The sequence below is a fragment of the Archocentrus centrarchus genome, chromosome 2 (assembly GCF_007364275.1).
Source record: "Archocentrus centrarchus isolate MPI-CPG fArcCen1 chromosome 2, fArcCen1, whole genome shotgun sequence".
NCBI classification, from domain to species: domain Eukaryota; kingdom Metazoa; phylum Chordata; class Actinopteri; order Cichliformes; family Cichlidae; genus Archocentrus; species Archocentrus centrarchus.
In genome coordinates this window covers 27,141,718-27,168,697 of record NC_044347.1, presented here as the reverse complement: position 1 = coordinate 27,168,697, position 26,980 = coordinate 27,141,718, and the positions used below count along the sequence as shown (strand labels likewise).

At 42.6% G+C, this 26,980-nt stretch overlaps 3 protein-coding genes across 4 annotated transcripts; 2 read left to right on the top strand and 1 right to left on the bottom strand.

Moving 5' to 3' along the window:
• Nucleotides 1–2,069: 2,069 nt before the first annotated feature.
• Nucleotides 2,070–10,501, top strand: LOC115792641 (retinol dehydrogenase 7-like). The gene is made up of 5 exons (XM_030747259.1): nt 2,070–2,123; nt 5,352–5,666; nt 9,608–9,866; nt 9,945–10,108; nt 10,191–10,501. The coding sequence occupies exons 2-5, from the start codon at nt 5,354–5,356 to the stop codon at nt 10,412–10,414; spliced, it is 960 nt and encodes a 319-aa protein (XP_030603119.1). The 5' UTR covers nt 2,070–2,123; nt 5,352–5,353; the 3' UTR covers nt 10,415–10,501.
• Nucleotides 10,502–14,082: 3,581 nt separating this feature from the next.
• LOC115792627 (retinol dehydrogenase 16-like) lies at nt 14,083–21,434 on the top strand. 2 transcript variants are annotated; one of them, XM_030747249.1, is made up of 5 exons: nt 14,083–14,181; nt 18,717–19,031; nt 20,554–20,812; nt 20,891–21,054; nt 21,142–21,434. In XM_030747249.1, the coding sequence occupies exons 2-5, from the start codon at nt 18,719–18,721 to the stop codon at nt 21,363–21,365; spliced, it is 960 nt and encodes a 319-aa protein (XP_030603109.1). In that variant the 5' UTR covers nt 14,083–14,181; nt 18,717–18,718; the 3' UTR covers nt 21,366–21,434. The 2 variants fall into 2 exon arrangements, with proteins under 2 accessions (XP_030603109.1, XP_030603101.1); XM_030747241.1 differs by lacking the exon at nt 14,083–14,181 and adding an exon at nt 15,378–15,431.
• A 2,020-nt stretch (nt 21,435–23,454) lies between these two features.
• On the bottom strand, nt 23,455–26,980 carry LOC115792604 (ATP synthase subunit beta, mitochondrial). Its single transcript, XM_030747208.1, has 10 exons — nt 26,824–26,980; nt 25,854–26,027; nt 25,586–25,760; nt 25,259–25,380; nt 24,995–25,179; nt 24,744–24,902; nt 24,444–24,566; nt 24,109–24,321; nt 23,825–24,026; nt 23,455–23,731 (listed from the first exon to the last, which is right to left on the bottom strand). The coding sequence occupies exons 1-10, from the start codon at nt 26,924–26,926 to the stop codon at nt 23,634–23,636; spliced, it is 1,554 nt and encodes a 517-aa protein (XP_030603068.1). The 5' UTR covers nt 26,927–26,980; the 3' UTR covers nt 23,455–23,633.

The following is a 26,980-nucleotide window of genomic DNA, read 5'->3' as shown; positions in this document are numbered from 1 at the left end:
CAAATGTGCGATTAGCGGCCAGAGACGTTCAACGTGTCGAGAAGCAGACAGGTGAGCTCGAACAATGTCACTGGCCGAAGATGCAGTGATCACAATACACCTATTCAGCGTTTATTCAAATATAATACTCATAGTGCCTCATCATTCAAGAGGTGCTTTTCTTTCTCCCTTTCTTACTTCCTGGTCTCACCAGCTTCTTCTGTTCCATCTGAAAGGATGTTCTCAAAGGCTGGGGCAGCTGTCCCTAAAAAGAGAAGCCAGTGAAGCCCATCTACTGTGGAAAAATTATTCCTGAATAATAATTAAAAAAATATATATATACCTGTCCAGTATGTAATTTAGAATCAATGACAAACCAAACCATTTTCCAAATGTATTTATTTATTTTTTTTTATCATTTCATAGATGGAATTACTCAGGCAGATTATTTTTACATATGAGCTACAAAGAACAAATACATAAAACACAGTTGGATTGCAGGTCATTTGTTACATTTATAAAGTGAATGGACCTGGCTGTTCATCCTGGGTTTCTGGTTAGGGAAAACCCGGATGTTTTTGCTAATGGTCACATTTCCCTGTAATAGTTTCCAGGCCCTCATGTTCAAATAAGTCCCAGAAATCAAAAAATGATGTGTGTATTATTTGGGATTTTATTAACTCATTGTATTTGTTACGTGAGTATTGGAGGGTTAAACAGAGGAAGTACTATCAGCAAAGGTAACAATAGAAAAATGGGCTGCAGACTGTTCAATGCCCAGAATTTTTTTTAAATCCAGTTCATGTTCTGTATTTGCCTAATGTTACATACTGTAGAGCAGGGGTAGGGAACTCCAGGCCTCGAGAGCCGGTGTCCTGCAGGTTTTAGATGTGTCCCTGATCCAGCACACCTGACTCAAATGACTGAATTACCTCCTCAGTCTGCAGTCAAGTTCTCCAGAGTCCTGCTAATGACTTCTATATGTGATTCAGGTGTGCTGGATCAGGGACACAGCTCTGTTTGGTAGGCCTGGGGTGAGGCCTACCAAACAGGAGTTGTTTAGCTCCCAGCAGTGTCAGGCTACTCATGCTTTTGATATTTACATAGCTGTTCAAGCAGTTCAGAGATGCTCTGCTGGATGCATGTAAGGATTTGTATAAAGGTTGTGCTGTTTGCGATTGGTGCTCCTACAGCACTGCTAAAGGCTGCTTTAGTGACTGATATGTAAAGAAGGGGCTCATTGCTTTACTGGGGTCTTCTGGCTTGGTTTTGATTTGGTAGTGAGGTGGTGTCCCACCAGGTTCCCCTATTGCCAGACCAGACTGTAGCCCCTCCTGTATCTACTAGGGATGCGCCGATCCGATATTCAGTATCGGTATCGGTCCGATACTGGCCTAAATTACTGGATCGGATATCGGAGAGAAATAAAAAATGTAATCCGATACATTAAATAACGTTTCGCTCACATTAGCTGCATTAAAGTGCTCCGTCGTCTTCTTCTTCTTGTGGGTTTGCGGCTAACCAAACCAGCTTAGAGCTGCATTACCACCACCTACTGGATTGGAGTGGGGGGGATCAGGAGTTAGGAAAAAACCCTCCGCACATTCTATAAAGTTCGCCGTCGCTGCGACGGATTCCCTTTGACAGTGAGCGATCATCGCTGACGTGTTGTTCCGCATCCACCGCTCTCTGTCTTGTTTGTGTGTTGTGCTCGCTGTGCTGAGAATCAGCTGTTATTTTTTTCTGTACTTCAGCTCCCGAACATACTGCTAGCGAGCGCAGCTATTAGCACTAGTGACCGTCCGGTACCGGAAGAACCCCTTCCCCGTCAAAATATTTTTGATACTTTAATCCCTGATTTGTGACTAAATATAGACCTGCAGTAGAAACGTATTTAGGAGAATGCTTGTAAATATAAAGCATTACACGATTACGCTCACGCAGCCCCCAGTTTGTCAACATAAACACTGATGACAAAACAGCAGCAGTCAGCTGATTTACTGCAGTCTGTCTGCACAAGCGGAAAGAGGCGGAGCCGGCTCAGATGGAGCGGAAGGAAAATTTTTTTCGTCTTTTTCGTCCCTGTAACCTCCATAAACCTTTACTGGAAAACGGCTGGAGGTCCTTCATCAACCATCTGATCAGTAAGTAAAGAAAAGAGAACTTTGTAGCTGCTCCATCCACCCTGTTTGTTTCACACAGGGAAAAACTGTAGTACAGAAGTTAAAATATGCAGATGAACCGTTGAAAAAAAGTATTTCTTATCCATTTACTTAGGTAATCAATATAAATAGAATAGTCAATTGCTAAAATAATCAATAGTTGCAGCCCTAATGAAATTTGCAACATACCATAAGCCAATGCATCACCTTCTCACACAGAAGCAACAGGATTCAGGTGATACTTATTGTTGTAAGTAAGTAAAATTTATTTATATAACGTTTTTCACAGACAGAAAGGCACTGTACAATAATTAAAACACAATATCAACCCCCACCCCCAGAAAACACTATGTTGAAAACATAATAACATTACCATATTAAAAGAATAAAAATAAAGTCAGAAACCAGAAAGCCTGGTTAAACAGAAAAGTTTTCAACTATTTTTTAAATGATGCCACAGAGACAGCTAAATGGAGCTGGAGTGGTAAACAGTTCCAGAGCTTTGGTGCCACTGCCTAAAAAGCTCTGTCCACCCTGGTCCTTAGTCTTGTATGTGGGTCAACTAAAAGACTTTGATTTTGTTGTGTGAGAGACTGTTGACTTCTTTTTTAAAATTTTTTTTTAAATGTTTTTAAATGCCTAGATAAATTTTAAATATCGGATTTATATCGGTATCAGCCGATATCCAAATTTAAAAGATCGGTATCGGTATCGGACATAAAAAAGTGGTATCGTGCCATCCCTAGTATCTACACCTGTTCCTCATGGACTGCCTGTTCTTACCTACATCTGACGTAGGGAAGAACAGTCAGCTGGTCCCAGTGTTTGGTACCACTGAGGTGGATACTTATTTTGAATTGTTTGAATGTAGCAACAGCATTATGTTGGCTGCAGGACACGTGGGCCATCTGGTTTCAATATAAGCTGGCAGGTAGGGCCTAAGAGGTTTATTCATTCCTGTCTGCTGAAGACTGGACTACAATAACATGCCATTTTTCTGGCCCATGAGCTGCTGCCAGGGGCATATAGGCATCATTTTTAGGGCTTGAAGAGTACAGGGATGATCTTCTCTTGACTTTGCAAGGGAACAGTATCCTTTTGACCAGTGACGTATAGCTTGCAAAGCTACTGATCTTGCCTCAGTGTGAGTTTGTGCTCATAGAGGACTTTAAGAACTGTATCCCTGAGTGTGCTGTAGTGTACCTTTTGAATGTGCAGAAGGTCTCTGCACTATAGCAGGATTGCCACGCATGTTGATGAGTTTGCACTTGTTTATAAAACCAGTTCCATTAAACATGACCCACTTGATTTTCTAGGTGTGGTTGTAGAGTGCCAAGTGAACAGATTTCAAAGGGGTGTACCCATTTCCAGGCCTAAAGGAGAGAGGAAGTACTTCTCTTGTTTCAAGTCTAGCTATTTAATAAACTGAAGCATATAAACAAGTGTCTGTGTAGATTCTCAGTCATCCAGGTCATAGTAGTCTCTGGCACTTGGAAAAAAGACTAGATTTCTTTTTGTTTCTTGAAGATGTGGTTACCCCAACTGGGCTTTCAGCAAATCAACCAAGATGTACAGGAAAGAAGGTCAAACCTAAACTAGAGAGAATAAGAATGACAAGAGGAAACACATTGTCATCCCTTATGTGGCAGACTTGTCAGAGAAACTCAGAAGACTTTTTCTCCAACTGTGACATCCCACCAGACATAAAACCAAGTCACACCCTAAAGCAAAAACTGGTGCATCCCAAGGACCCCCCCCCCCCCCCACACACACACACACACACACACACAAACACAAGATCAGCAATATAGTGTATGCTCTCCAGTGCAGTGAAGAGTGCTCAGATCTTTTCACAAACAGCCTCTTCACAAATGGCACAACATAGAAGAGCCACCTCGACAGGACAAGACTCAGCTGTGCCTCTGATGGAGAAGGGGCACTCTTATAAGGATGCCAATGTCTATCCATGTCCACTGTGAACCACCATCATTGAACAGAGGAGGTGGATTAAGTCACCAACGTTTCCCCGCTTATAATGCTGTCCTGACCTCCCTTCCCAGGTGTCTCAACCCCCATTCACACCTTTGTTCCAGTGACCTCAACGTGCGACATGAAACAATGGTGCAAAGTCCTATTTTGGTTTCATCTGAAACCCCTGGTTGAAATGACCCACGCCTCCTTTCACACCTTGGCACATGTGATTATGCACATGAACAATAGAGGGTCATAACCACCTCCAGGGGACTACGACCACAGGGGTTTAAATACCTGGGTCTCTCCACCATTTGATTTGAGAACTGAAGAAGCCTTTTGGATGAGAGAATAGAATAGAATAGAATGCCTTTATTGTCATTATACAGGATGTACAATGAGATTGGAGGGCCACTCCTGTTCAGTGCCATGCAACAGAAAATCATACTCTAAAAAAATAAAAATAAAAATATAATCTAGTATAATCAAGAAATATACAGAATATAAACAATGTATAAAATATACAAAAAATAGAATGTATAAAAATATATGCATACATTGGTGCATCTGTACACTGTAAGAAAAGTAAATAAGTGTATACATATAATAATGAAGATGATGAATATTGCACTAGTGAATGAATACTGGATATTACACAATATAGGAATGTTAGATATTGTTCAGTATGAATAATCTAATATGGCACAGAGATGTGAGTGTTGCACAGTTACTGGATGACTGACAGGTGAAACGCCTTAAAGAAAAAGTCCCTTTTTTTTTTTTAAAGATCCAGAGAACAAATAAACAAGTCAACACCAGTGTCGCTTAATCCAAAAGCGTAGGGCTGATTAAAAGCACCCCTTGACAAGGCCACCACCTCAGACACCGGATGAGTGTTTTTAAACCCTTCAAAACTAAATATTTTGGGAGAGGGCACAAATACCTCTGGGACTGTCAGGAAGAGCATTGAGTGTTTTTTGTTTCTCTTAAACCACTCTTCACTAAATGATGACTTGTTATGGTAGAGAGAGTTTGTCAATATTACAGTCAGTAATACGATTTTATTAATTATTTTACTATTATCAATTTTATTAATGTGAATAAAGGAGGGGCCGACTTCAACCTAGTGCCAAAGTTCAGTTGGGATCCAGCCTTACCAAACAGTGTTGCCTAATGTAGCTTACTTTGCTCACTTTGTTGCACAACCAGTAACCAACACGAGTTCCTCTGTCCTTCCAGTCATGTACTTGTACCTTCTGGGCCTGGTGGTTCTCTACTACCTGTACCGTTGGGTCAGAGAGCTCCCCAGGGTCTCTGACAAGAGCAACAGGTATGTTTACATCACAGGATGTGATAGCGGCTTCGGGAACCTTCTGGCCCAGCATCTGGACAAGCAGGGGTTCCGAGTGATTGCCTCATGTTTCACTGAGAGAGGAGAGGAGGATCTGAAGAAGTCCTGCTCCAGCAACCTGACCACAACTCACTTGGATGTTAGATCTCAAGACAGCATTGCCAAAGTTGCAGCGATGATCAGGGATACAGTGGGGGCACGTGGTAAGAAATACCTACACTACATTTAAATAGTTGCTTTCCCACAGAGGTTGAATGCTAACGATGCTTGAGACATCTTACTGTTTTCTAGCAGCACTAAAAACCAATAAATGCTTCTCTAGAGGCTGAACTTTTTTGTGCCTATTGGGAAATAAAATAAGTTGCTGGTTCCATTAACTGAATATTTACCAATAGAGCTGTGCCATATCATATATAGGTGCTGGTCATAAAATTAGAATATCATGAACAGTTGATTTATTTCAGTAATTCCATTCAAAAAGTAAAGCTTGTATATTATATTCATTCATTAAACACAGACTGATACACTGCTCAAAAAAATAAAGGGAACACTTAAACAACACAATATAACTCCAAGTAAATCAAACTTCTGTGAAATCAAACTGTCCACTTAGGAAGCAACACTGATTGACAATCAATTTCACATGCTGTTGTGCAAATGGAATAGACAACAGGTGGGAATTATTGGCAATACGCAAGACACACTCAATAAAGGAGTGGTTCTGCAGGTGGGGACCACAGACCCCTTCTCAGTACCTATGCGTTCTGGCTGATGTTTTGGTCACTTTTGAATGTTGGTGGTGCTTTCACACTCGTGGTAGCTTGAGACGGACTCTAGAACCCACACAAGTGGCTCAGGTAGTGAAGCTCATCCGGGATGGCACATCAATGCGAGCTGTGGCAAGAAGGTTTGCTGTGTCTTTCAGCGTAGTGTCCAGAGGCTGGAGGCGCTACCAGGAGATGTGGAGGAGCAGCAGCAAGACCGCTACCTCCACCTTTGTGCAAGGAGGAACAGGAGGAGCACTGCCAGAGCCCTGCAAAATGACCTCCAGCAGGCCACAAATGTGCATGTGTCTGCACAGATGGTTAGAAACCGACTCCATGAGGATGGTATGAGGGCCCGACGTCCACAGACGGGGGTCGTGCTCACAGCCCAACACAGTGCAGGATGCTTGGCATTTGCCAGAGAACACCAGGACTGGCAAATTTGCCACTGGTGCCCTGTGCTCTTCACAGATGAAAGCAGGTTCACACTGAGCACATGTGACAGAGTCTGGAGATGCCGTGGAGAGCGATCTGCTGCCTGCAACATCCTTCAGCATGACCGGTTTGGCAGTGGGTCAGTAATGGTGTGGGGTGGCATTTCTTTGGAGGGCCGCACAGCCCTCCATGTACTCGCCAGAGGTAGCATGACTGCCATTAGATACCGAGATGAGATCCTCAGACCCCTTGTGAGACCATATGCTGGTGCGGTTGGCCCTGGGTTCCTCCTAATGCAGGACAATGCTAGACCTCATGTGGCTGGAGTGTGTCAGCAGTTCCTGCAAGATGAAGGCATTGAAGCTATGGACTGGCCCGCGCGTTCCCCAGACCTGAATCCCATTGAGCACATCTGGGACATCATGTCTCGCTCCATCCACCAACGTCACGTTGCACCACAGACTGTCCAGGAGTTGGCGGATGCTTTAGTCCAGGTCTGGGAGGAGATCCCTCAGGAGACCATCCGCCACCTCATCAGGAGCATGCCCAGGCATTGTAGGGAGGTCATACAGGCACGTGGAGGCCACACACAATACTGAGCCTCATTTTGACTTGTTTTAAGGACATTACATCAAAGTTGGATCAGCCTGTAGTGTGTTTTTTCCACTTTAATTTTGTGTGTGACTCCAAATCCAGGCCTCCATTGGTTAATAAATTTGATTTCCATTGATGATTTTTATGTGATTTTGTTGTCAGCACATTCAACTTTGTGCACAACAAAGTATTCAATGAGAATATTTCATTCATTCAGATCTAGGATGTTTTATTTGAATGTTCCCTTTATTTTTTGAGCAGTGTATTTCAAGTGTTTATTTCTCTTTAATTTTGATCATAACTGACAGCTAATGAAAACTCCAAATTCAGTATCTAAGAAAATTAGAATACTGTGAAAACATTCAACATTGAAGACACATGGTTCCACACTCTAATCAGCTAATTAACTCCAAACACCTGCAAAGGCCTTTAAATGGTCTCTGTCTAGTTCTGTAGGTTACACAATCATGGGGAACAGTGCTGACTTGACAGCGACCACCAACACCTCGCACAAGGAGGGCAAGACACAAAAGGTCATTGCTGAAGAGGCTGGCTGTTCACAGAGCTCTGTGTCCAAGAACATTTATAGACAGGCAAAGGGAAGGAAAGGATGTGATAGAAAAAAGTGTACAACAAAAGGGATAACTGCACCCTGGAGAGGATTGTGAAACAAAACCCATTCAACAATGTGGGGGAGATTCACAAAGTGGACTGCAGCTGGAGTCAGTGCTTCAAGAACCACCACGCACAGACGTATGCAGACATGGGTTTCAGCTGTCGCAGTCCTGGAGTCAAGCCCCTCTTGAACAAGAGACGGCGTCAGAAGCGTCTCGCCTGGACTAAAGACGAAAAGGACTGGACTGCTGCTGAGTGCTCCAAAGTTATGTTCTCTGATCAAAGTCAATTTTGCATTTTCTTTGGAAATCAAGGTCCCAGAGTCTGGAGGAAGAGAGGAGAGGCAAAGAATCCACGTTGCTTGAGGTCCAGTGTAAAGTTTCCACAGTCAGTGATGGTTTGGGGTGCCATGTCATCTGCTGGTGTTGGTCCACTGTGTTTTCTGAGGTCCAAGGTCAACGCAGCCATCTACCAGGAAGTTTTAGAGCACTTCATGCTTCCTGCTGCTGACCAAGTTTATAGAGATGCAGATTTCATTTTCCAGCAGGACTTGGCAACTGCACACAGTGCCAAAGCTACCAGTACCTGCTTTAAGGACCATGGTATCCCTGTTCTTAATTGACCAGCAAACTTGCCTGGCCTTAACCCCATAGAAAATCTATGGGCTATTGTGAAGAGGAAGATGCGATACGCCAGACCCAACAATTCAGAAGAGCTGAAGGCCACTATCAGAGCAACCTGGGCTCTCATAACACCTGAGCAGTACCAGAGACTGATAGACTCCATGCCACGCTGCACTGCTGCAGTAATCCAGGTAAAAGGAGCCCCAACTAAGTAATGAGTGCTGTACATGTTCATACTTTTCAGTTGGCCAACATTTCTAAAAATCCTGTTTTTGTATAGGTCTTAAGTAATATTCTAATTTTCTGAGATACTGAATTTTGGGTTTTCATTAGTTGTCAGTTATAATCATCAAAATGATAATAAATGAACATTTGAAATATATCAGTCTGTGTAATGAATGAATATGATATACAAGTTTCAGTTTTTAAATGGAATTACTGAAATCAACTTTTTCATGATATATTATATATTATGACCAGCACCTGTAGCGTGTGTGAGATGATATCAGCTTGCATAAAAATGTCATGGGGCAGCATGTTGGTTAGTACCGTTACCTCACAGCACTAAGGCCCTGCATTCAAATCCTCCATGTGATGACCCTTTGTGGCATTTCCTTTGTGTGGGTTTTCCACAGGTCCTCCAGAAAACCTGGAGAACTATTGCTCAAGGCCATTTTCAAAGGAAAGCTCCTTGGAAGAAAAATAATCTTGCACAGCACTGTACATTCAGAATTAAGACCATGAAAGTGGACCAGTTGTGCATTTCCTTAATTTGGACCATATACTGTTGTGGATGGTGACATTATTAAACATGGACAAAGTTTCAAATAATGAGGTCAGCTTATTTGCAATTTGTCCGAGCGAAAAGCGTAGGCTTCGCTTTTCTTAGGCTTTTCATCGACTTGACTTTTTAGACACACAGAAGTCTGCGACATGCAAACTCTACTCTAGTGGACTCTGTGAATAAAAATATGGAGCTGGACTTGAGCAGAATAAGCTCCCTTCAAGTCACTTCTCATTTAAGCCTGGAATAACTGATGTTGCTAGTACACATAAAGCATTACTGGTAAACAACAAATGAATTTGAGTGGGTGTGCTCTGTCATTCTTTTAGGCCTATGGGCTGTAGTGAACAATGCAGGCGTCTCCGTTCCCTCTGCCCATTGTGACTGGCTGACTTTAGATGATTACAAATCCATGCTGGATGTGAACCTGAATGGGGTGATTGGTGTGACCCTGAGCGTCCTACCACTCATAAAAAAGGCCAGGGGAAGGGTGGTGAATGTAGCCAGTGTGTTAGGGAGGATCAGTGCTTCTGGGGGCCCATATACTGTCTCAAAGTTTGGTGTTGAAGCATTCAATGACAGCCTAAGGTAAGTAATATTTGTATCGTAATCAAAACATTTCTTGAGTTCCACACAAAAGCTGACAAAATGAAGTGTCTTTCTTAGGATAAATATGGCACCTTTTGGTGTCAAGGTCCTCTGCATTGAGCCAGGATTCTTCAAGACACAGATGACCAGCAGTGAAGTTGTGTGCAATAATATTAAAATGCTGTGGGAGAAACTTCCACAGGAGGTCCGAGATGACTATGGAAGTGAATATCAACAGAAGGGTATGTGTGGCTCATAATTTTTCTTAACCCTGTTTGTGTTTAGTCGTTTGTTGTTCTCATGTCATTTGTTCTGCCCTTTTAGGATTAGCAGCGGTATCAGACAGACTTGCCAATATAACTGATACAGACCTGATGAAGGTGGTCCACTGCATGGAACATGCCGTGGCTGCTGTCCGGCCTCGTACTCGTTACTCGCCTGGATGGGACGCCAAGCTTTTCTGGCTGCCACTGTCCTACATGCCCACCTGTGTCAGTGATTACATCCTGCAGATGAAAGCCATTCCTATCGCCAAGCAGATCGAATAACTTTGCCTGTATTTGCAAAGAGATATTCTTGCTATATGGACTGTACATCCATAAATAATATTGATTTAAGAACTGCTTTGTCTTTCAGTCTGTTCTCATCACGTGTCATTACTTTCTCAGAAAGTAACCTTTGCACCTTTGTCACAGAGGCATTTTAAGTACATCTTATCAACAGGTAGACAGGTCTTTTCATCTGTTCAGAGTAGTGTCCATGACATTAATGATGGACATATGTGAGAGGTTATGGACAAGCAAAAAACAGCCCAAATCAGGCCTGGTTACAAAGTACACAGGAAGCCGGTGTGTTGGTTTGTCCTTGCAGTAGAAATTTACCTTGAAATTGAGTTAGGGTTTTTTTTTTGGTACTGCAAAAATAAAGACTGTCACCTGCAGCTTTTCAACTTAAACCTAGAACACGAACATCAGGTGACTTTCAACCACATGAAAGTGAAACTAACAAAATTCTAGTGTTCCTGGATTAAGAGCCATCAAGTCACTGAAGACGTGTTTTGAGTTAGTGGTGTGAGGTCCACGTCTATCCTTCAACATATGGAACTAACAGAACTATAATTACAAAGACAACTGTAAAGATAAAACCTTGTCTGAGTGGGTCACTGACCTGGTAGATATGAGGTTTTAAGAGGACAATCAGATCATTTATTTCATGACTACTTTGACATCCAAATTAGAACTGCTCCAGCTCCAAAACTACAATACCTACACACTTCAAACCTGGACTAGATCATTCTAAACTGATAGTAGAATAATTTAAACCAAGTGTGTGATTTGTGAAACCTTTGTCTGATTTGTGAAACTTCAATAAATGCACATTTCAGCACCTTCTTTGCATCTGGATCACATTAGAACTGCTCCAGCTCCAAAACTACAACACCTACACACTTCAAACCTGGACTAGATCATTCTAAACTGATAGTAGAATAATTTAAACCGTGTGTGATTTGTGAAACCTTTATCTGATTTGTGAAACTTCGATAAAGGGCCATTTCAGCACCTTTTTTGCATCTGGATCACACTAGAACTGCTCCAGCTCCAAAACTACAACACCTACACACTTCAAACCTGGATTAGATCATTCTAAACTGATAGTAGAATAATTTAAACCAAGTGTGTGATTTGTGAAACCTTTATCTGATTTGTGAAACTTCAATAAAGGGCAATTTCAGCACTTTTTTCCCATCTGGACCACACGACAACTGAACTCCTCCTTCTCTGAAATTTGCATTATTTTGCTGTTATTTCCACATTTAACTTTCTGTTTTCTCTCATTTTTTTCATCTTCAGTGTAGCAAGATTTGGTCTTGTGTTCTTTTTATCTCTAATACCAACTGGGATAATGCTTCCAACAACTTCATGATCTCTTTCTTCTGGTATTAACTTTTTGCTCTTTTTTAACACAGAAAGCACTCCTACATAAGTGCTTCTTTTTCAGTGTCGTTTATCTGCTTAAACCCCCAGCTGGTCATGGTAGATGGCTGTTCACACTGACGATGGGAAGGTTGTTCCAGGTTAAAAGAAGTGTTTATTCTCCATGCTTGCTTGCTATAAGGGTTTGCTGCAAAGTTAAAGACAAATGCAAATCATTGTCCACTGTGGCTCCATGCTGAACAAAGAGTGAATGTTGCACATCCATGACTGGATGCTATCTGCTGGGTTTCCTCAGATAAAGAAACTGCTTGGAACAAGTGTGAATCATAATCTGAACTTTACTGGCTTGTTTGATTACTACTGTCAATTGAAATGTATGTATTATTAGGTTTAATTGACCTTTTTTTAAGGTAAGGCTTCCTTTAGGTTGGGGGGGGGGGTCAAATCCAGGGCTCCTGCAACTTTTAAATGTATCTCTGCTTTAACACACCTGAGTAAAATAATGAGGTCATTAGCACCTGTTCGTCATGCTCATTGACTTATGAAAAAAGACCAGTAGTGCAACAAAAACATTTTTCAAAAGAAATCTGTTGTTTGAAAGTCCACTGGTCACAACAAAGATAGGTAGAAATAGGTGAGATGAAGCAGGGTCTGAAATAATGAAACATGTTAGCGTAAACCCTTTGTAACCTTTAATAGAATGAAAAGTAAATATTTGTATTTTTAGAAAACAGTTTTTACCATTATATTTTTGGATGTAAAGCAGGCATTCATAAATGCACTGGAAAACACCAGAGCACTAACCAGGGCTGAGGCAGTGGAACAAATTGAACATGGCCAAGTGGAGGAGAGGTAAGAGAATTAAAATGACTGAAGCAATATGACAATCTAAAAATAATCATGTATAAGAAACAGAAAAAGAATTCAAATGATCCATAACTTAATGCCTTTTTTGCAGTGAGAGAGAGGAGAGCTTCTCATGCAACTACGAGCAGAAATAGAGAGACGATCAAATCATTAAACTCAAAGAAAAGCTCTGAAATAAAAGTTGTTTACAAGTTTGAAGTTTGGCATGTTTATGGTTTTAACTAGGACTTGTCATACTAACACACACACTTGCCTATTTTGACTTTTCTTTTCATTGTGCTCTAATTATTTAGCCAGTACAATAGAATAATCTAGTCCAGGTTTGAAGTGTGTAGGTGTTGTAGTTTTGGAGCTGGAGCAGTTCTAGTGTGATACAGATGCAAAAAAGTTGCTGAAATGTGCATTTATTGACGTTTCACAAATCAGATAAAGGTTTCACAAATCACACACTTGGTTTTAAATACTCTACTATTAGTGCAGAATAATCTAATCCAGGTTTGAAGTGTGTAGGTGTTGTAGATTTTTAACTAGAGCAGATTAAAGATGCTGATGGTAGCGAAAAATAAAGTGGAATGGCCCTTTAGCCATTTCCCGAATCGGAAGCTGCAATCGGAAACCAACTTCAGCTTCGTTGTTTGGGCCTGGGTTGGCGGCGTGTTGCTTTCCGCGGCGCCGCCATCGCTTCCTTGGGATAAAGCTACAGCGTGCTGCTGTTTTGCCTTTCCCCATTTTTTTATATAAGTGTTTTGTTTGTGGTTCTTTGTGCCCGCTGCCTTGTTTTATTATGTGTGATAACTTCGATGTGGTGCCGGTGTTCCGTCGAGTCGCGTTTGCCCATCAGATACTGTTTCCCCACGGTATCCGCGCCGCCCACGCGCCATAAAACGGTATCTGATGGCGGTCATTGGGTCATCAGTTACAGTTTCCCCAGTTTATTATAAGGAGTAACGGTATCTGATGGTTTTGTCACCCATCAGATACCGGGTACCAAGTATTCACATGTGCGTTGGTGATTTTCAGCCTTTCTTCAAGCACCCCATTCGCCACGGTATGCTGCAGCTCCAAGTCCATTTTACACTTTTATGCGATCGTTATTTTATTGTCTATTATAGAAATAAATTATTTTGTGTATATCTTACAACGTCTCTGTCTTAAGTGAAACGAACCTGAGTGTCCTTCTTGTTTTGGTGAATTGGTATCTGCTGAAGGTATATTTCCCTGGGTGAAATTCCCAGGGTGGCGTTGTCGGTCTGTGCAGGTAACTCAAATTTTAATCGGCAGATTTTATTTTATCGTCGCCTGAGTATTATGTGCTATATTTGATGTGAGATACAGATAGATCCACCCTACCATCGCCACAATAGCATAACTGTATCTAGCTGAGGGTGTGTGGGTGGGTTTTTGTAGAAATCCTGGGTGGGGATTAGGTCCCTGGTGGGGGTAGGCTCTTGGGGGCTCAGGCTAAGAATGAGCCTGCAAAAGATGCCTTGAGCCTGGTGTACTCCAGAAGCAAGGTAGGCTATAGCTCTGTTTGGTAGGCCTGGGGTGAGGTTTAGGAGTTGTTTAGCTCCCAGCAGTGTCAGGCTATTCATATTTTGATATTTGTATAGCTGTTCAAGCAGTTCAGAGATCTAGTTAAGGAACATATGTCTGTGGGGAACAAGCCCTAGGGTAGCTGACTGGTGTTGTGCTTTTTTCTTCTTGTGGCAATGGTTACATTAAAGTACATTGTATAGATCACCAATCACTTGCTCTGCTGGATGCATATAAGGATTTGTATAAAGGTTGCGCTGTTTGCGATTGGTGCTCCTACAGCACTGCTAAAGGCTGCTTTAGTGACTGATATGTAAAGAAGGGGCTCATTGCTTTACTGGGGTCTTCTGGCTTGGTTTTGATTTGGTAGTGAGGTGGTGTCCCACCAGGTTCCCCTATTGCCAGACCAGACTGTAGCCCCTCCTGTATCTACTAGGGATGCGCCGATCCGATATTCAGTATCGGTATCGGTCCGATACTGGCCTAAATTACTGGATCGGATATCGGAGAGAAATAAAAAATGTAATCCGATACATTAAATAACGTTTCGCTCACATTAGCTGCATTACAGTGCTCCGTCGTCTTCTTCTTCTTGTGGGTTTGCGGCTAACCAAACCAGCTTAGAGCTGCATTACCACCACCTACTGGATTGGAGTGGGGGGATCAGGAGTTAGGAAAAAACCCTCCGCACATTCTATAAAGTTCGCCGTCACTGCGACGGATTCCCTTTGACAGTGAGCGATCATCGCTGACGTGTTGTTCCGCATCCACCGCTCTCTGTCTTGTTTGTGTGTTGTGCTCGCTGTGCTGAGAATCAGCTGTTATTTTTTTCTGTACTTCAGCTCCCGGACATACTGCTAGCGAGCGCAGCTATTAGCACTGGTGACCGTCCGGTACCGGAAGAACCCCTTCCCCGTCAAAATATTTTTGATACTTTAATCCCTGATTTGTGACTAAATATAGACCTGCAGTAGAAACGTATTTAGGAGAATGCTTGTAAATATAAAGCATTACACGATTACGCTCACGCAGCCCCCAGTTTGTCAACATAAACACTGATGACAAAACAGCAGCAGTCAGCTGATTTACTGCAGTCTGTCTGCACAAGCGGAAAGAGGCGGAGCCGGCTCAGATGGAGCAGAAGGAAATTTTTTTCGTCTTTTTCGTCCCTGTAACCTCCATAAACCTTTACTGGAAAACGGCTGGAGGTCCTTCATCAACCATCTGATCAGTAAGTGAAGAAAAGAGAACTTTGTAGCTGCTCCATCCACCCTGTTTGTTTCACACAGGGAAAAACTACAGTACAGAAGTTAAAATATGCAGATGAACCGTTGAAAAAAAGTATTTCTTATCCATTTACTTAGGTAATCAATATAAATAGAATAGTCAATTGCTAAAATAATCAATAGTTGCAGCCCTAATGAAATTTGCAACATACCATAAGCCAATGCATCACCTTCTCACACAGAAGCAACAGGATTCAGGTGATAGTTATTGTTGTAAGTAAGTAAAATTTATTTATATAACGTTTTTCACAGACAGAAAGGCACTGTACAATAATTAAAACACAATATCAACCCCCACCCCCAGAAAACACTATGTTGAAAACATAATAACATTACCATATTAAAAGAATAAAAATAAAGTCAGAAACCAGAAAGCCTGGTTAAACAGAAAAGTTTTCAACTATTTTTTAAATGATGCCACAGAGTCAGCTAAATGGAGCTGGAGTGGTAAACAGTTCCAGAGCTTTGGTGCCACTGCCTAAAAAGCTCTGTCCACCCTGGTCCTTAGTCTTGTATGTTGGACAACTAAAAGACTTTGATTTTGTTGTGTGAGAGACTGTTGACTTCTTTTTAAAAAATTTTTTTTAAATGTTTTTAAATGCCTGGATCAATTTTAAATATCGGATTTATATCGGTATCGGCCGATATCCAAATTTAAAAGATAGGTATCGGTATCGGACATAAAATAGTGGTATCGTGCCATCCCTAGTATCTACACCTGTTCCTCATGGACTGCCTGTTCTTACCTACATCTGACGTAGGGAAGAACAGTCAGCTGGTCCCAGTGTTTGGTACCACTGAGGTGGATACTTATTTTGAATTGTTTGAATGTAGCAACAGCATTATGTTGGCTGCAGGACACGTGGGCCATCTGGTTTCAATATAAGCTGGCAGGTAGGGCCTAAGAGGTTTATTCATTCCTGTCTGCTGAAGACTGGACTACAATAACATGCCATTTTTCTGGCCCATGAGCTGCTGCCAGGGGCATATAGGCATCATTTTTAGGGCTTGAAGAGTACAGGGATGATCTTCTCTTGACTTTGCAAGGGAACAGTACCCTTTTGACCAGTGACGTATAGCTTGCAAAGCTACTGATCTTGCCTCAGTGTGAGTTTGTGCTCATAGAGGACTTTAAGAACTGTATCCCTGAGTGTGTTGTAGTGTACCTTTTGAATGTGCAGAAGGTCTCTGCACTATAGCAGGATTGCCACGCATGTTGATGAGTTTGCACTTGTTTATAAAACCAGTTCCATTAAACATGACCCACTTGATTTTCTAGGTGTGGTTGTAGAGTGCCAAGTGAACAGATTTCAAAGTGGTGTACCCATTTCCAGGCCTAAAGGAGAGAGGAAGTACTTCTCTTGTTTCAAGTCTAGCTATTTAATAAACTGAAGCATATAAACAAGTGTCTGTGTAGATTCTCAGTCATCCAGGTCATAGTAGTCTCTGGCACTTGGAAAAAAGACTAGATTTCTTTTTGTTTCTTGAAGATGTGGTTACCCCAACTGGGCTTTCAGCAAATCAACCAAGATGTACAGGAAAGAAGGTCAAACCTAAACTAGAGAGAATAAGAATGACAAGAGGAAACACATTGTCATCCCTTATGTGGCAGACTTGTCAGAGAAACTCAGAAGACTTTTTCTCCAACTGTGACATCCCACCAGACATAAAACCAAGTCACACCCTAAAGCAAAAACTGGTGCATCCCAAGGACCCCCCCCCCCACACACACACACACACACACACACACAAACACAAGATCAGCAATATAGTGTATGCTCTCCAGTGCAGTGAAGAGTGCTCAGATCTTTTCACAAACAGCCTCTTCACAAATGGCACAACATAGAAGAGCCACCTCGACAGGACAAGACTCAGCTGTGCCTCTGATGGAGAAGGGGCACTCTTATAAGGATGCCAATGTTCACATTTTGAACAGGAAAGACAGATGGTTTGAAAGAGGAGTAAAAGTAGTATCTATGTCCACTGTGAACCACCATCATTGAACAGAGGAGGTGGATTAAGTCACCAACGTTTCCCCGCTTATAGTGCTGTCCTGACCTCCCTTCCCAGGTGTCTCAACCCCCATTCACACCTTTGTTCCAGTGACCTCAACGTGCGACATGAAACAATGGTGCAAAGTCCTATTTTGGTTTCATCTGAAACCACTGGTTGAAATGACCCACGCCTCCTTTCACACCTTGGCACATGTGATTATGCACATGAACAATAGAGGGTCATAACCACCTCCAGGGGACTACGACCACAGGGGTTTAAATACCTGGGTCTCTCCACCATTTGATTTGAGAACTGAAGAAGCCTTTTGGACGAGAGAATAGAATAGAATAGAATAGAATAGAATGCCTTTATTGTCATTATACAGGATGTACAATGAGATTGGAGGGCCACTCCTGTTCAGTGCCATGCAACAGAAAATCAAACTCTAAAAAAATAAAAATAAAAATATAATCTAGTATAATCAAGAAATATACAGAATATAAACAATGTATAAAATATACAAAAAATAGAATGTATAAAAATATATGCATACATTGGTGCATCTGTACACTGTAAGAAAAGTAAATAAGTGTATACATATAATAATGAAGATGATGAATATTGCACTAGTGAATGAATACTGGATATTACACAATATAGGAATGTTAGATATTGTTCAGTATGAATAATCTAATATGGCACAGAGATGTGAGTGTTGCACAGTTACTGGATGACTGACAGGTGAAACGCCTTAAAGAAAAAGTCCCTTTTTTTTTTTTAAAGATCCAGAGAACAAATAAACAAGTCAACACCAGTGTTGCTTAATCCAAAAGCGTAGGGCTGATTAAAAGCACCCCTTGACAAGGCCACCACCTCAGACACCGGATGAGTGTTTTTAAACCCTTCAAAACTAAATATTTTGGGAGAGGGCACAAATACCTCTGGGACTGTCAGGAAGAGCATTGAGTGTTTTTTGTTTCTCTTAAACCACTCTTCACTAAATGATGACTTGTTATGGTAGAGAGAGTTTGTCAATATTACAGTCAGTAATACGATTTTATTAATTATTTTACTATTATCAATTTTATTAATGTGAATAAAGGAGGGGCCGACTTCAACCTAGTGCCAAAGTTCAGTTGGGATCCAGCCTTACCAAACAGTGTTGCCTAATGTAGCTTACTTTGCTCACTTTGTTGCACAACCAGTAACCAACACGAGTTCCTCTGTCCTTCCAGTCATGTACTTGTACCTTGTGGGCCTGGTGGTTCTCTACTACCTGTACCGTTGGGTCAGAGAGCTCCCCAGGGTCTCTGACAAGAGCAACAGGTATGTTTACATCACAGGATGTGACAGCGGCTTCGGGAACCTTCTGGCCCAGCATCTGGACAAGCAGGGGTTCCGAGTGATTGCCTCATGTTTCACTGAGAGAGGAGAGGAGGATCTGAAGAAGTCCTGCTCCAGCAACCTGACCACAACTCACTTGGATGTTAGATCTCAGGACAGCATTGCCAAAGTTGCAGCGATGATCAGGGATACAGTGGGGGCACGTGGTAAGAAATACCTACACTACATTTAAATAGTTGCTTTCCCACAGAGGTTGATGCTTGAGACATCTTACTGTTTTCTAGCAGCACTAAAAACCAATAAATGCTTCTCTAGAGGCTGAACTTTTTTGTGCCTATTGGGAAATAAAATAAGTTGCTGGTTCCATTAACTGAATATTTACCAGTAGAGCTGTGCCATATCATATATAGGTGCTGGTCATAAAATTAGAATATCATGAACAGTTGATTTATTTCAGTAATTCCATTCAAAAAGTAAAGCTTGTATATTATATTCATTCATTAAACACAGACTGATACACTGCTCAAAAAAATAAAGGGAACACTTAAAAAACACAATATAACTCCAAGTAAATCAAACTTCTGTGAAATCAAACTGTCCACTTAGGAAGCAACACTGATTGACAATCAATTTCACATGCTGTTGTGCAAGTGGAATAGACAACAGGTGGGAATTATTGGCAATATGCAAGACACACTCAATAAAGGAGTGGTTCTGCAGGTGGGGACCACAGACCACTTCTCAGTACCTATGCGTTCTGGCTGATGTCACTTTTGAATGTTGGTGGTGCTTTCACACTCGTGGTAGCTTGAGACGGACTCTACAACCCACACAAGTGGCTCAGGTAGTGCAGCTCATCCGGGATGGCACATCAATGCGAGCTGTGGCAAGAAGGTTTGATGTGTCTGTCAGCGTAGTGTCCAGAGGCTGGAGGCGCTACCAGGAGACGTGGAGGAGCAGCAGCAAGACCGCTACCTCCACCTTTGTGCAAGGAGGAACAGGAGGAGCACTGCCAGAGCCCTGCAAAATGACCTCCAGCAGGCCACAAATGTGCATGTGTCTGCACAGATGGTTAGAAACCGACTCCATGAGGATGGTATGAGGGCCCGACGTCCACAGACGGGGGTCGTGCTCACAGCCCAACACAGTGCAGGACGCTTGGCATTTGCCAGAGAAAACCAGGACTGGCAAATTTGCCACTGGTGCCCTGTGCTCTTCACAGATGAAAGCAGGTTCACACTGAGCACATGTGACAGAGTCTGGAGACGCCATGGAGAGCGATCTGCTGCCTGCAACATACTTCAGCATGACCGGTTTGGCAGTGGGTCAGTAATGGTGTGGGGTGGCATTTCTTTGGAGGGCCGCACAGCCCTCCATGTGCTCGCCAGAGGTAGCGTGACTGCCATTAGGTACCGAGATGAGATCCTCAGACCCCTTGTGAGACCATATGCTGGTGCGGTTGGCCCTGGGTTCCTCCTAATGCAGGACAATGCTAGACCTCATGTGGCTGGAGTGTGTCAGCAGTTCCTGCAAGATGAAGGCATTGAAGCTATGGACTGGCCCGCGCGTTCCCCAGACCTGAATCCGATTGAGCACATCTGGGACATCATGTCTCGCTCCATCCACCAACGTCACGTTGCCTGGAATAACTGATGTTGCTAGTACACATAAAGCATTACTGGTAAACAACAAATGAATTTGAGTGGGTGTGCTCTGTCATTCTTTTAGGCCTATGGGCTGTAGTGAACAATGCAGGCGTCTCCGTTCCCTCTGCCCAATGTGACTGGCTGACTCTCGATGATTACAAATCCATGCTGGATGTGAACCTGAATGGGGTGATTGGTGTGACCCTGAGCGTCCTACCACTCATAAAAAAGGCCAGGGGAAGGGTGGTGAATGTAGCCAGTGTGTTAGGGAGGATCAGTGCTATTGGTGGCCCATATACTGTCTCAAAGTTTGGTGTTGAAGCATTCAATGACAGCCTAAGGTAAGTAATATTTGTATCGTAATCAAAACATTTCTTGAGTTCCACACAAAAGCTGACAAAATGAAGTGTCTTTCTTAGGATAAATATGGCACCTTTTGGTGTCAAGGTCCTCTGCATTGAGCCAGGATTCTTCAAGACACAGATGACCAGCAGTGAAGTTGTGTGCAATAATATTAAAATGCTGTGGGAGAAACTTCCACAGGAGGTCCGAGATGACTATGGAAGTGAATATCAACAGAAGGGTATGTGTGGCTCATAATTTTTCTTAACCCTGTTTGTGTTTAATCAGTCATTTATTTGTTTTCATGTCATTTGTTCTGGCCTTTTAGCATTAGCCTTGCTATCAGACAGATTTGATAAGATGGGTGATGCAGACCTGATGAAGGTGGTCCACTGCATGGAACATGCCGTGGCTGCTGTCCGGCCTCGTACTCGTTACTCGCCTGGATGGGACGCCAAGCTTTTCTGGCTGCCACTGTCCTACATGCCCACCTGTGTCAGTGATTACATCCTGCAGATGGAAGCCATTCCTATCGCCAAGCAGATCGAATAACTTTGCCTGTATTTGCAAAGAGATATTCTTGCTATATGGACTGTACATCAATAAATAATATTGATTTAAGAACTGCTTTGTCTTTCAGTCTGTTCTCATCACGTGTCATTACTTTCTCAGAAAGTAACCTTTGCACCTTTGTCACAGAGGCATTTTAAGTACATCTTATCAACAGGTAGACATGTGAGAGGTTATGGACGAGCAAAAAACAGCCCAAATCAGGCCTGGTTACAAAGTACACAGGAAGCCGGTGTGTTGGTTTGTCCTTGCAGTAGAAATTTACCTTGAAATTGAGTTAGGGTTTTTTTTTTGGTACTGCAAAAATAAAGACTGTCACCTGCAGCTTTTCAACTTAAACCTAGAACACGAACATCAGGTGACTTTCAACCACATGAAAGTGAAACTAACAAAATTCTAGTGTTCCTGGATTAAGAGCCATCAAGTCACTGAAGACGTGTTTTGAGTTAGTGGTGTGAGGTCCACGTCTATCCTTCAACATATGGAACTATAATTACAAAGACAACTGTAAAGATAAAACCTTGTCTGTGTGGGTCACTGACCTGGTAGATATGAGGTTTTAAGAGGACAATCAGTTCATTTTATTTCATGACTACTTTGACATCCAATTTTTTTTTTTTTTGGAAATCTTGAAGCAGCACATCTGCAGCTCTCTAACAGCACTAACATCACTTTCCATATGAAAAAGCCTTAAAGACTCAGTGTCTTGTAGAGGTTTCCAGTAAAACCTTCTTCTCACACTTGAACCAAAATACGAGGTGTGGCAGAAAAGTAATGAGACTGATTTTGTATTTACCAAAGTTTTTTTTTTTCTCAAACATCAATGTCATCCCTTTCAAGATAGTTCCCTTGGGCAGCTACACACCAATGGAGTTGTTCCCACTTTTGGTAGCAGCGCTGGAAGCCTTCAACCGGTATGGTCTTCAGCATGTCCGTTACACTCTTTTGGATGTTTTCTAAAGTCCCGAAATGACGTCCTTTGAGGACATTTTTCAGTTTAGGAAAAGGAAAAAGTCACAGGGGCTGAGGTCAGGTGAATAGGGGGGCTGGGGAACCACAGGAATGCCTTTTGAGGTCAAAAATTCTGTGACGGAAAGGGCAGTGTGACATGGGGCGTTGTCATGATGGAGCATCCATTTGTCTGCAATGTCTGGTCTCATGCGAATGATCCTTTTTCTGAGCCTTTCAAGGACGTCTTCATAAAAAAACTTGGTTGACAGTTTGTCCTGGAGGAACAAATTCTTTGTGGACGATTCCCCTTCTGTCAAAAAATGTTCCATCATGACAACGTTCCCTGCAATATAAAACAATTATCATTCTGGCTTTTGACAGCATGTTTAGCTCTGGAGTGCTGATGTTGTGTTAGCCCTCTGTGAAAAGCTCATCAGCTGACAAAATGAAATGAATTCTGAACCTGGTGAACCTTCTGTTAGAAGTTAGTAGTTAACTAGACCTAAAAACTAAAAACAGGTAAAAAGTTGATAGAAACTACACTTCTGATGAAAAACCACAACTTTATAATTGGTGCTCTTACACTACCATAGTTGGTAAATCATTTAGTCTATCACACTGGTTGTATCTGTCAACATTTCTGACAAGGTGAAAGGGTGTTTTTTTTGTTTTTTTTTTTTAATCACAGTTATGTACTTTTTGCATCTGACTTTCATGTTAATTCATCCAAAGTAAAACTTTATCAAATATTTTCCAGCAATTCAGTTGTATTTATATAGCACCAATTTGAAAACTAAATTAGTTAAAAATACAAAGTATTGTTTTCAAGTGTGTACATTTACTTCTGAAATTGGAGCACGTTCAGATATCATTTATATGTATAAATGAACAATTTCAGGAAACTTGACTTTACTTTGACCAAGTAAGCAACTGCAGAAGCATCCAATCATTCATGGTTTTATTTCAAGTATGTGACAAGCTGCAGCACAGTTGATAGCTCAAGAATGCCATCTTGTGTTGAAAGCAGAGAAGGACAGACATTTCCTGAACTCTGTACCAGGAACAAGATTCTCTAAAACAAACTGACCACTGAGGAAACATGGAGTTAAACAAGGTGGGGTTTTTTTGTGTAAAGACTGTTTTATTCCATCTTTCATTGGAAACATTAAATAGAACTTTTTCTGGATGACAGGACAGGTACATTTGCATTTTGACATGTTTTACAAACCAAGTGCTCTAACCACAGGACCCCTCTGCTTCTAGTTCTCTCTCCTCCCTTCAGTTAGGTTGTTTAGATGTTTACGAGTGCTCCTCAGCCAGTTTCTCAGCCTTCTGAACCACCTCCTCAATTGGACCAACCATGTAGAAGGCCTGCTCGGGCAGAGCGTCATACTCACCTGAAAGGAAATGGAAACAAAAGGCAATAATCTTACATACAGAGCTGAGGAAGCTGAAGATCACCGGTCAAAAAAGGGACCTCTAGGATTTACCAGCAAGGATGCTCTTGAAGCCCTTGATGGTTTCCTTGAGGGGCACCAGCTTGCCCAAGTGGCCAGTGAAGACCTCAGCGACTTGGAAGGGCTGAGACAGGAAACGCTGGATCTTACGGGCACGAGCCACAGTCAGCTTGTCCTCCTCAGACAATTCATCCATTCCCAGGATGGCAATGATATCCTGTAGTGATTTGTAGTCCTACAGAAGAAAGAACCCAGTCAGCTTGAAAAATGCTTGTAAGTGGTACTGTTAGAAATGACATGACAATCAAGCCCCGAACCTGAAGGATTTTCTGCACGCCACGGGCAACGTCATAGTGCTCAGCTCCAACAATGTTGGGGTCCATGATACGGGAGGTGGAGTCCAGGGGATCGACAGCAGGGTAGATGCCCAGCTCAGCGATGGCACGGGACAGCACAGTGGTGGCATCCAAGTGAGCGAAGGTGGTGGCAGGGGCAGGATCGGTCAAATCATCAGCAGGCACATAGATGGCCTAGAAAGACAGGATCTGCTCAATTCTGGTATTCCCAGTTTTCCCAAACCAGCAATATTCTGTCAAAGCAAATACAGCTTTGGTTTATAAACTGCTGTGTCACAGCACTATTCAAACCATACCTGCACAGATGTGATCGAACCCTTCTTGGTGGTGGTGATTCTCTCCTGCATGGTACCCATGTCAGTGGCCAGAGTGGGCTGGTAACCCACAGCAGAGGGGATACGACCCAGCAGAGCAGACACCTGACAGGGAAGGCGGTGGCATCAGTATTAAGCTTCAGGTTTGCCAAAAATGGCAAATAACAAAATAATAAAAACTGGAATCGCTAGTTATAGCTCAACTACATGTCACAACCATTATAAATCCATGTTTTTAGAGGAAGCTTTGCTATTGGTGGACATGACTCAAGCTGCACAGACCTCAGAGCCAGCCTGTGTGAAGCGGAAGATGTTGTCAATGAAGAGCAGCACATCCTGACCCTCCTGGTCACGGAAATACTCAGCCACAGTCAGTCCAGTCAGAGCCACTCTGGCACGGGCACCAGGGGGCTCGTTCATCTGTCCGTACACCAGCGCCACCTAGCAAAAACGAGAGTCAGGGTAAGTAAGACGTTTACCAACGTGCTGTAGTAAAGTATATCTTTTTAAAAGTGACCTTCCACAAGTCTCACCTTGGAGGTGGTGTCCTTCAGGTTGATGACACCAGACTCAATCATTTCATGGTACAAGTCATTTCCCTCACGGGTACGCTCTCCCACACCGGCAAACACAGAGTAACCACCGTGGGCCTTGGCCACATTGTTGATGAGCTCCATGATCAGCACAGTCTTACCTACACCAGCACCACCAAACAGGCCTGTCGATATGAGAAATCTAGGTTAGTATGTGATGTTACCAGTTCACAACTGAGCAAATATGCATGTTTTAATTCATACCAATTTTTCCTCCCTTGGCATAGGGAGCCAGCAGGTCCACAACCTTGATGCCAGTAACCAGAATCTCCTGTTCCACACTCATGTCGGTGAATTCAGGAGCCTCTGCATGGATGGGTGCAGTCCTGAGAGGGGAAGAAAAAAAAATCCAGTTATTTAAGCAGCATCTGGATGTCTCTTTAGCAGAACAGGTTAATCATTGTGACAGGTGTACATTTTCAATCTAAACTACACTTTGCACATTTAAGCCTGATGCAAGTAAAAAAATAAACAAACCAAAAAAACAAAAACAAACAAAAAAAAAAAATGTTATTTTCAAAGCATACTAACTGTTTGGTGGAGATGGGACCCCTCTCATCAATGGGCTCCCCGATGACATTCATAATCCTGCCCAAGGTCTCGGGACCCACTGGGATTCTGATGGGGGCACCAGTGTCGAGAACCTTCTGTCCACGGACCAGACCCTCTGTACCATCCATAGCAATGGTACGCACTGTATTTTCCCCTGAAGACAAATGCGAGTTTGATTTGACCATTTATAAAAGACTTGCTTGTGCACTTGTTGGGGTAGGTGATGATTATAATCCAGCTGGCTCACCAAGATGCTGTGCCACCTCCAGGACTAGCCTGGAGTCACGGCCTGCCACTTCCAGGGCGTTGAGGATGGGAGGGAGCCCCTCATCGAACTGGACATCGACAACAGCACCAATGACAGCCACAATGCGTCCGTTGGCGGTGCTGGCAGCGGCCGCAGGTGCAACATAGTCTCTGCCTGGAAAATAAACTACACCGTGTCAGACAAATATGCTCAAACCGCGACCTCGTTTTGGTATTGTGTGCATTGGCCTTTTTAATACGTGCGCACTGAAGCACCGGAAAGGACAGGCGCTACATCTCAATGTCAAATGGCTGTTGTCGGCCAAATTGCGATTCAATTTTAAAAACAGCTGAAAGATGCAGTGACAACATTACTATGCACAGTTCAGTGTAACTTCAATCGATTTCATTAAGCGCAAACAAGCCAGTTCTCGCACTAAATAACCTCAGTGCTTACAGTGACAGATGAATGGATTCCGAGCTAATATTGCTAATGCTGCTACAGTTAGCCAAAACTACTTAGTGGCATAACTTCATTATTATTATTTTTTTAGCGCGGTTGTTATTACGCTTTAATGTGTCTGCAGATAACCTGTGCTAACGACGGTCTAACCCTGCTAATCTGCAACTAGTAATGCTAACAAGAGTTCCCGTCCGCCTCATGTCATTACACAGAGGTCATTCCTAATCACACACGAATAACACAGCTTGCTCATTTCACAACGCAAAGCATCCCTGAAAAGGTGCGTTTGCACACATGTGCACCTATTCCATGTTTTGGAAACACTCCCACGGATTTTAAATTTACATTTTAAAATTAAGGCCTGCTAAGCCGGCGGCAGAGCAGCCAGCGTGTTGCTAGCACCGGCTAACTTTAGCACTGCCCCTGCCCTCTTCTGACAGCCGCGTAAAAATGCGTATTTTCTTTAAACAGTCTCATTTCCAAAAAACACCGAGCATGCAGGACTCACGTGAAAGGACAGCTGGGGACCCAACGAGAGCCTTCAAGGGCTGGACCCCAGGCTTGAGAGCCTGCAGAGCCCCGGTGCAGCAGCGTCCCACAGCTCCTAACATGTTCAAAATGGCTGAAGGTGGAAAGAGACAGAGGAACTTCAGGCTTTATAATGA

Bases quoted from the DNA above. Each gene is read 5' to 3' on its own strand.
- LOC115792604 (XM_030747208.1), bottom strand. From the start codon at position 26,926: ATGTTAGGAGCTGTGGGACGCTGCTGCACCGGGGCTCTGCAGGCTCTC. The intron at 25,180-25,258 runs GTATGAATTAAA...TCATATCGACAG, and splicing joins TGCCAAGGGAGGAAAAATTG to GCCTGTTTGGTGGTGCTGGT. The intron at 24,567-24,743 runs GTCTGTGCAGCT...CTTCCCTGTCAG, and splicing joins TCACACAGGCTGGCTCTGAG to GTGTCTGCTCTGCTGGGTCG.
- LOC115792627 (XM_030747249.1), top strand. From the start codon at position 18,719: ATGTACTTGTACCTTGTGGGCCTGGTGGTTCTCTACTACCTGTACCGT. The intron at 19,032-20,553 runs GTAAGAAATACC...TCATTCTTTTAG, and splicing joins GGATACAGTGGGGGCACGTG to GCCTATGGGCTGTAGTGAAC. The intron at 20,813-20,890 runs GTAAGTAATATT...TGTCTTTCTTAG, and splicing joins GCATTCAATGACAGCCTAAG to GATAAATATGGCACCTTTTG.
- LOC115792641 (XM_030747259.1), top strand. From the start codon at position 5,354: ATGTACTTGTACCTTCTGGGCCTGGTGGTTCTCTACTACCTGTACCGT. The intron at 5,667-9,607 runs GTAAGAAATACC...TCATTCTTTTAG, and splicing joins GGATACAGTGGGGGCACGTG to GCCTATGGGCTGTAGTGAAC. The intron at 10,109-10,190 runs GTATGTGTGGCT...CTGCCCTTTTAG, and splicing joins AAGTGAATATCAACAGAAGG to GATTAGCAGCGGTATCAGAC.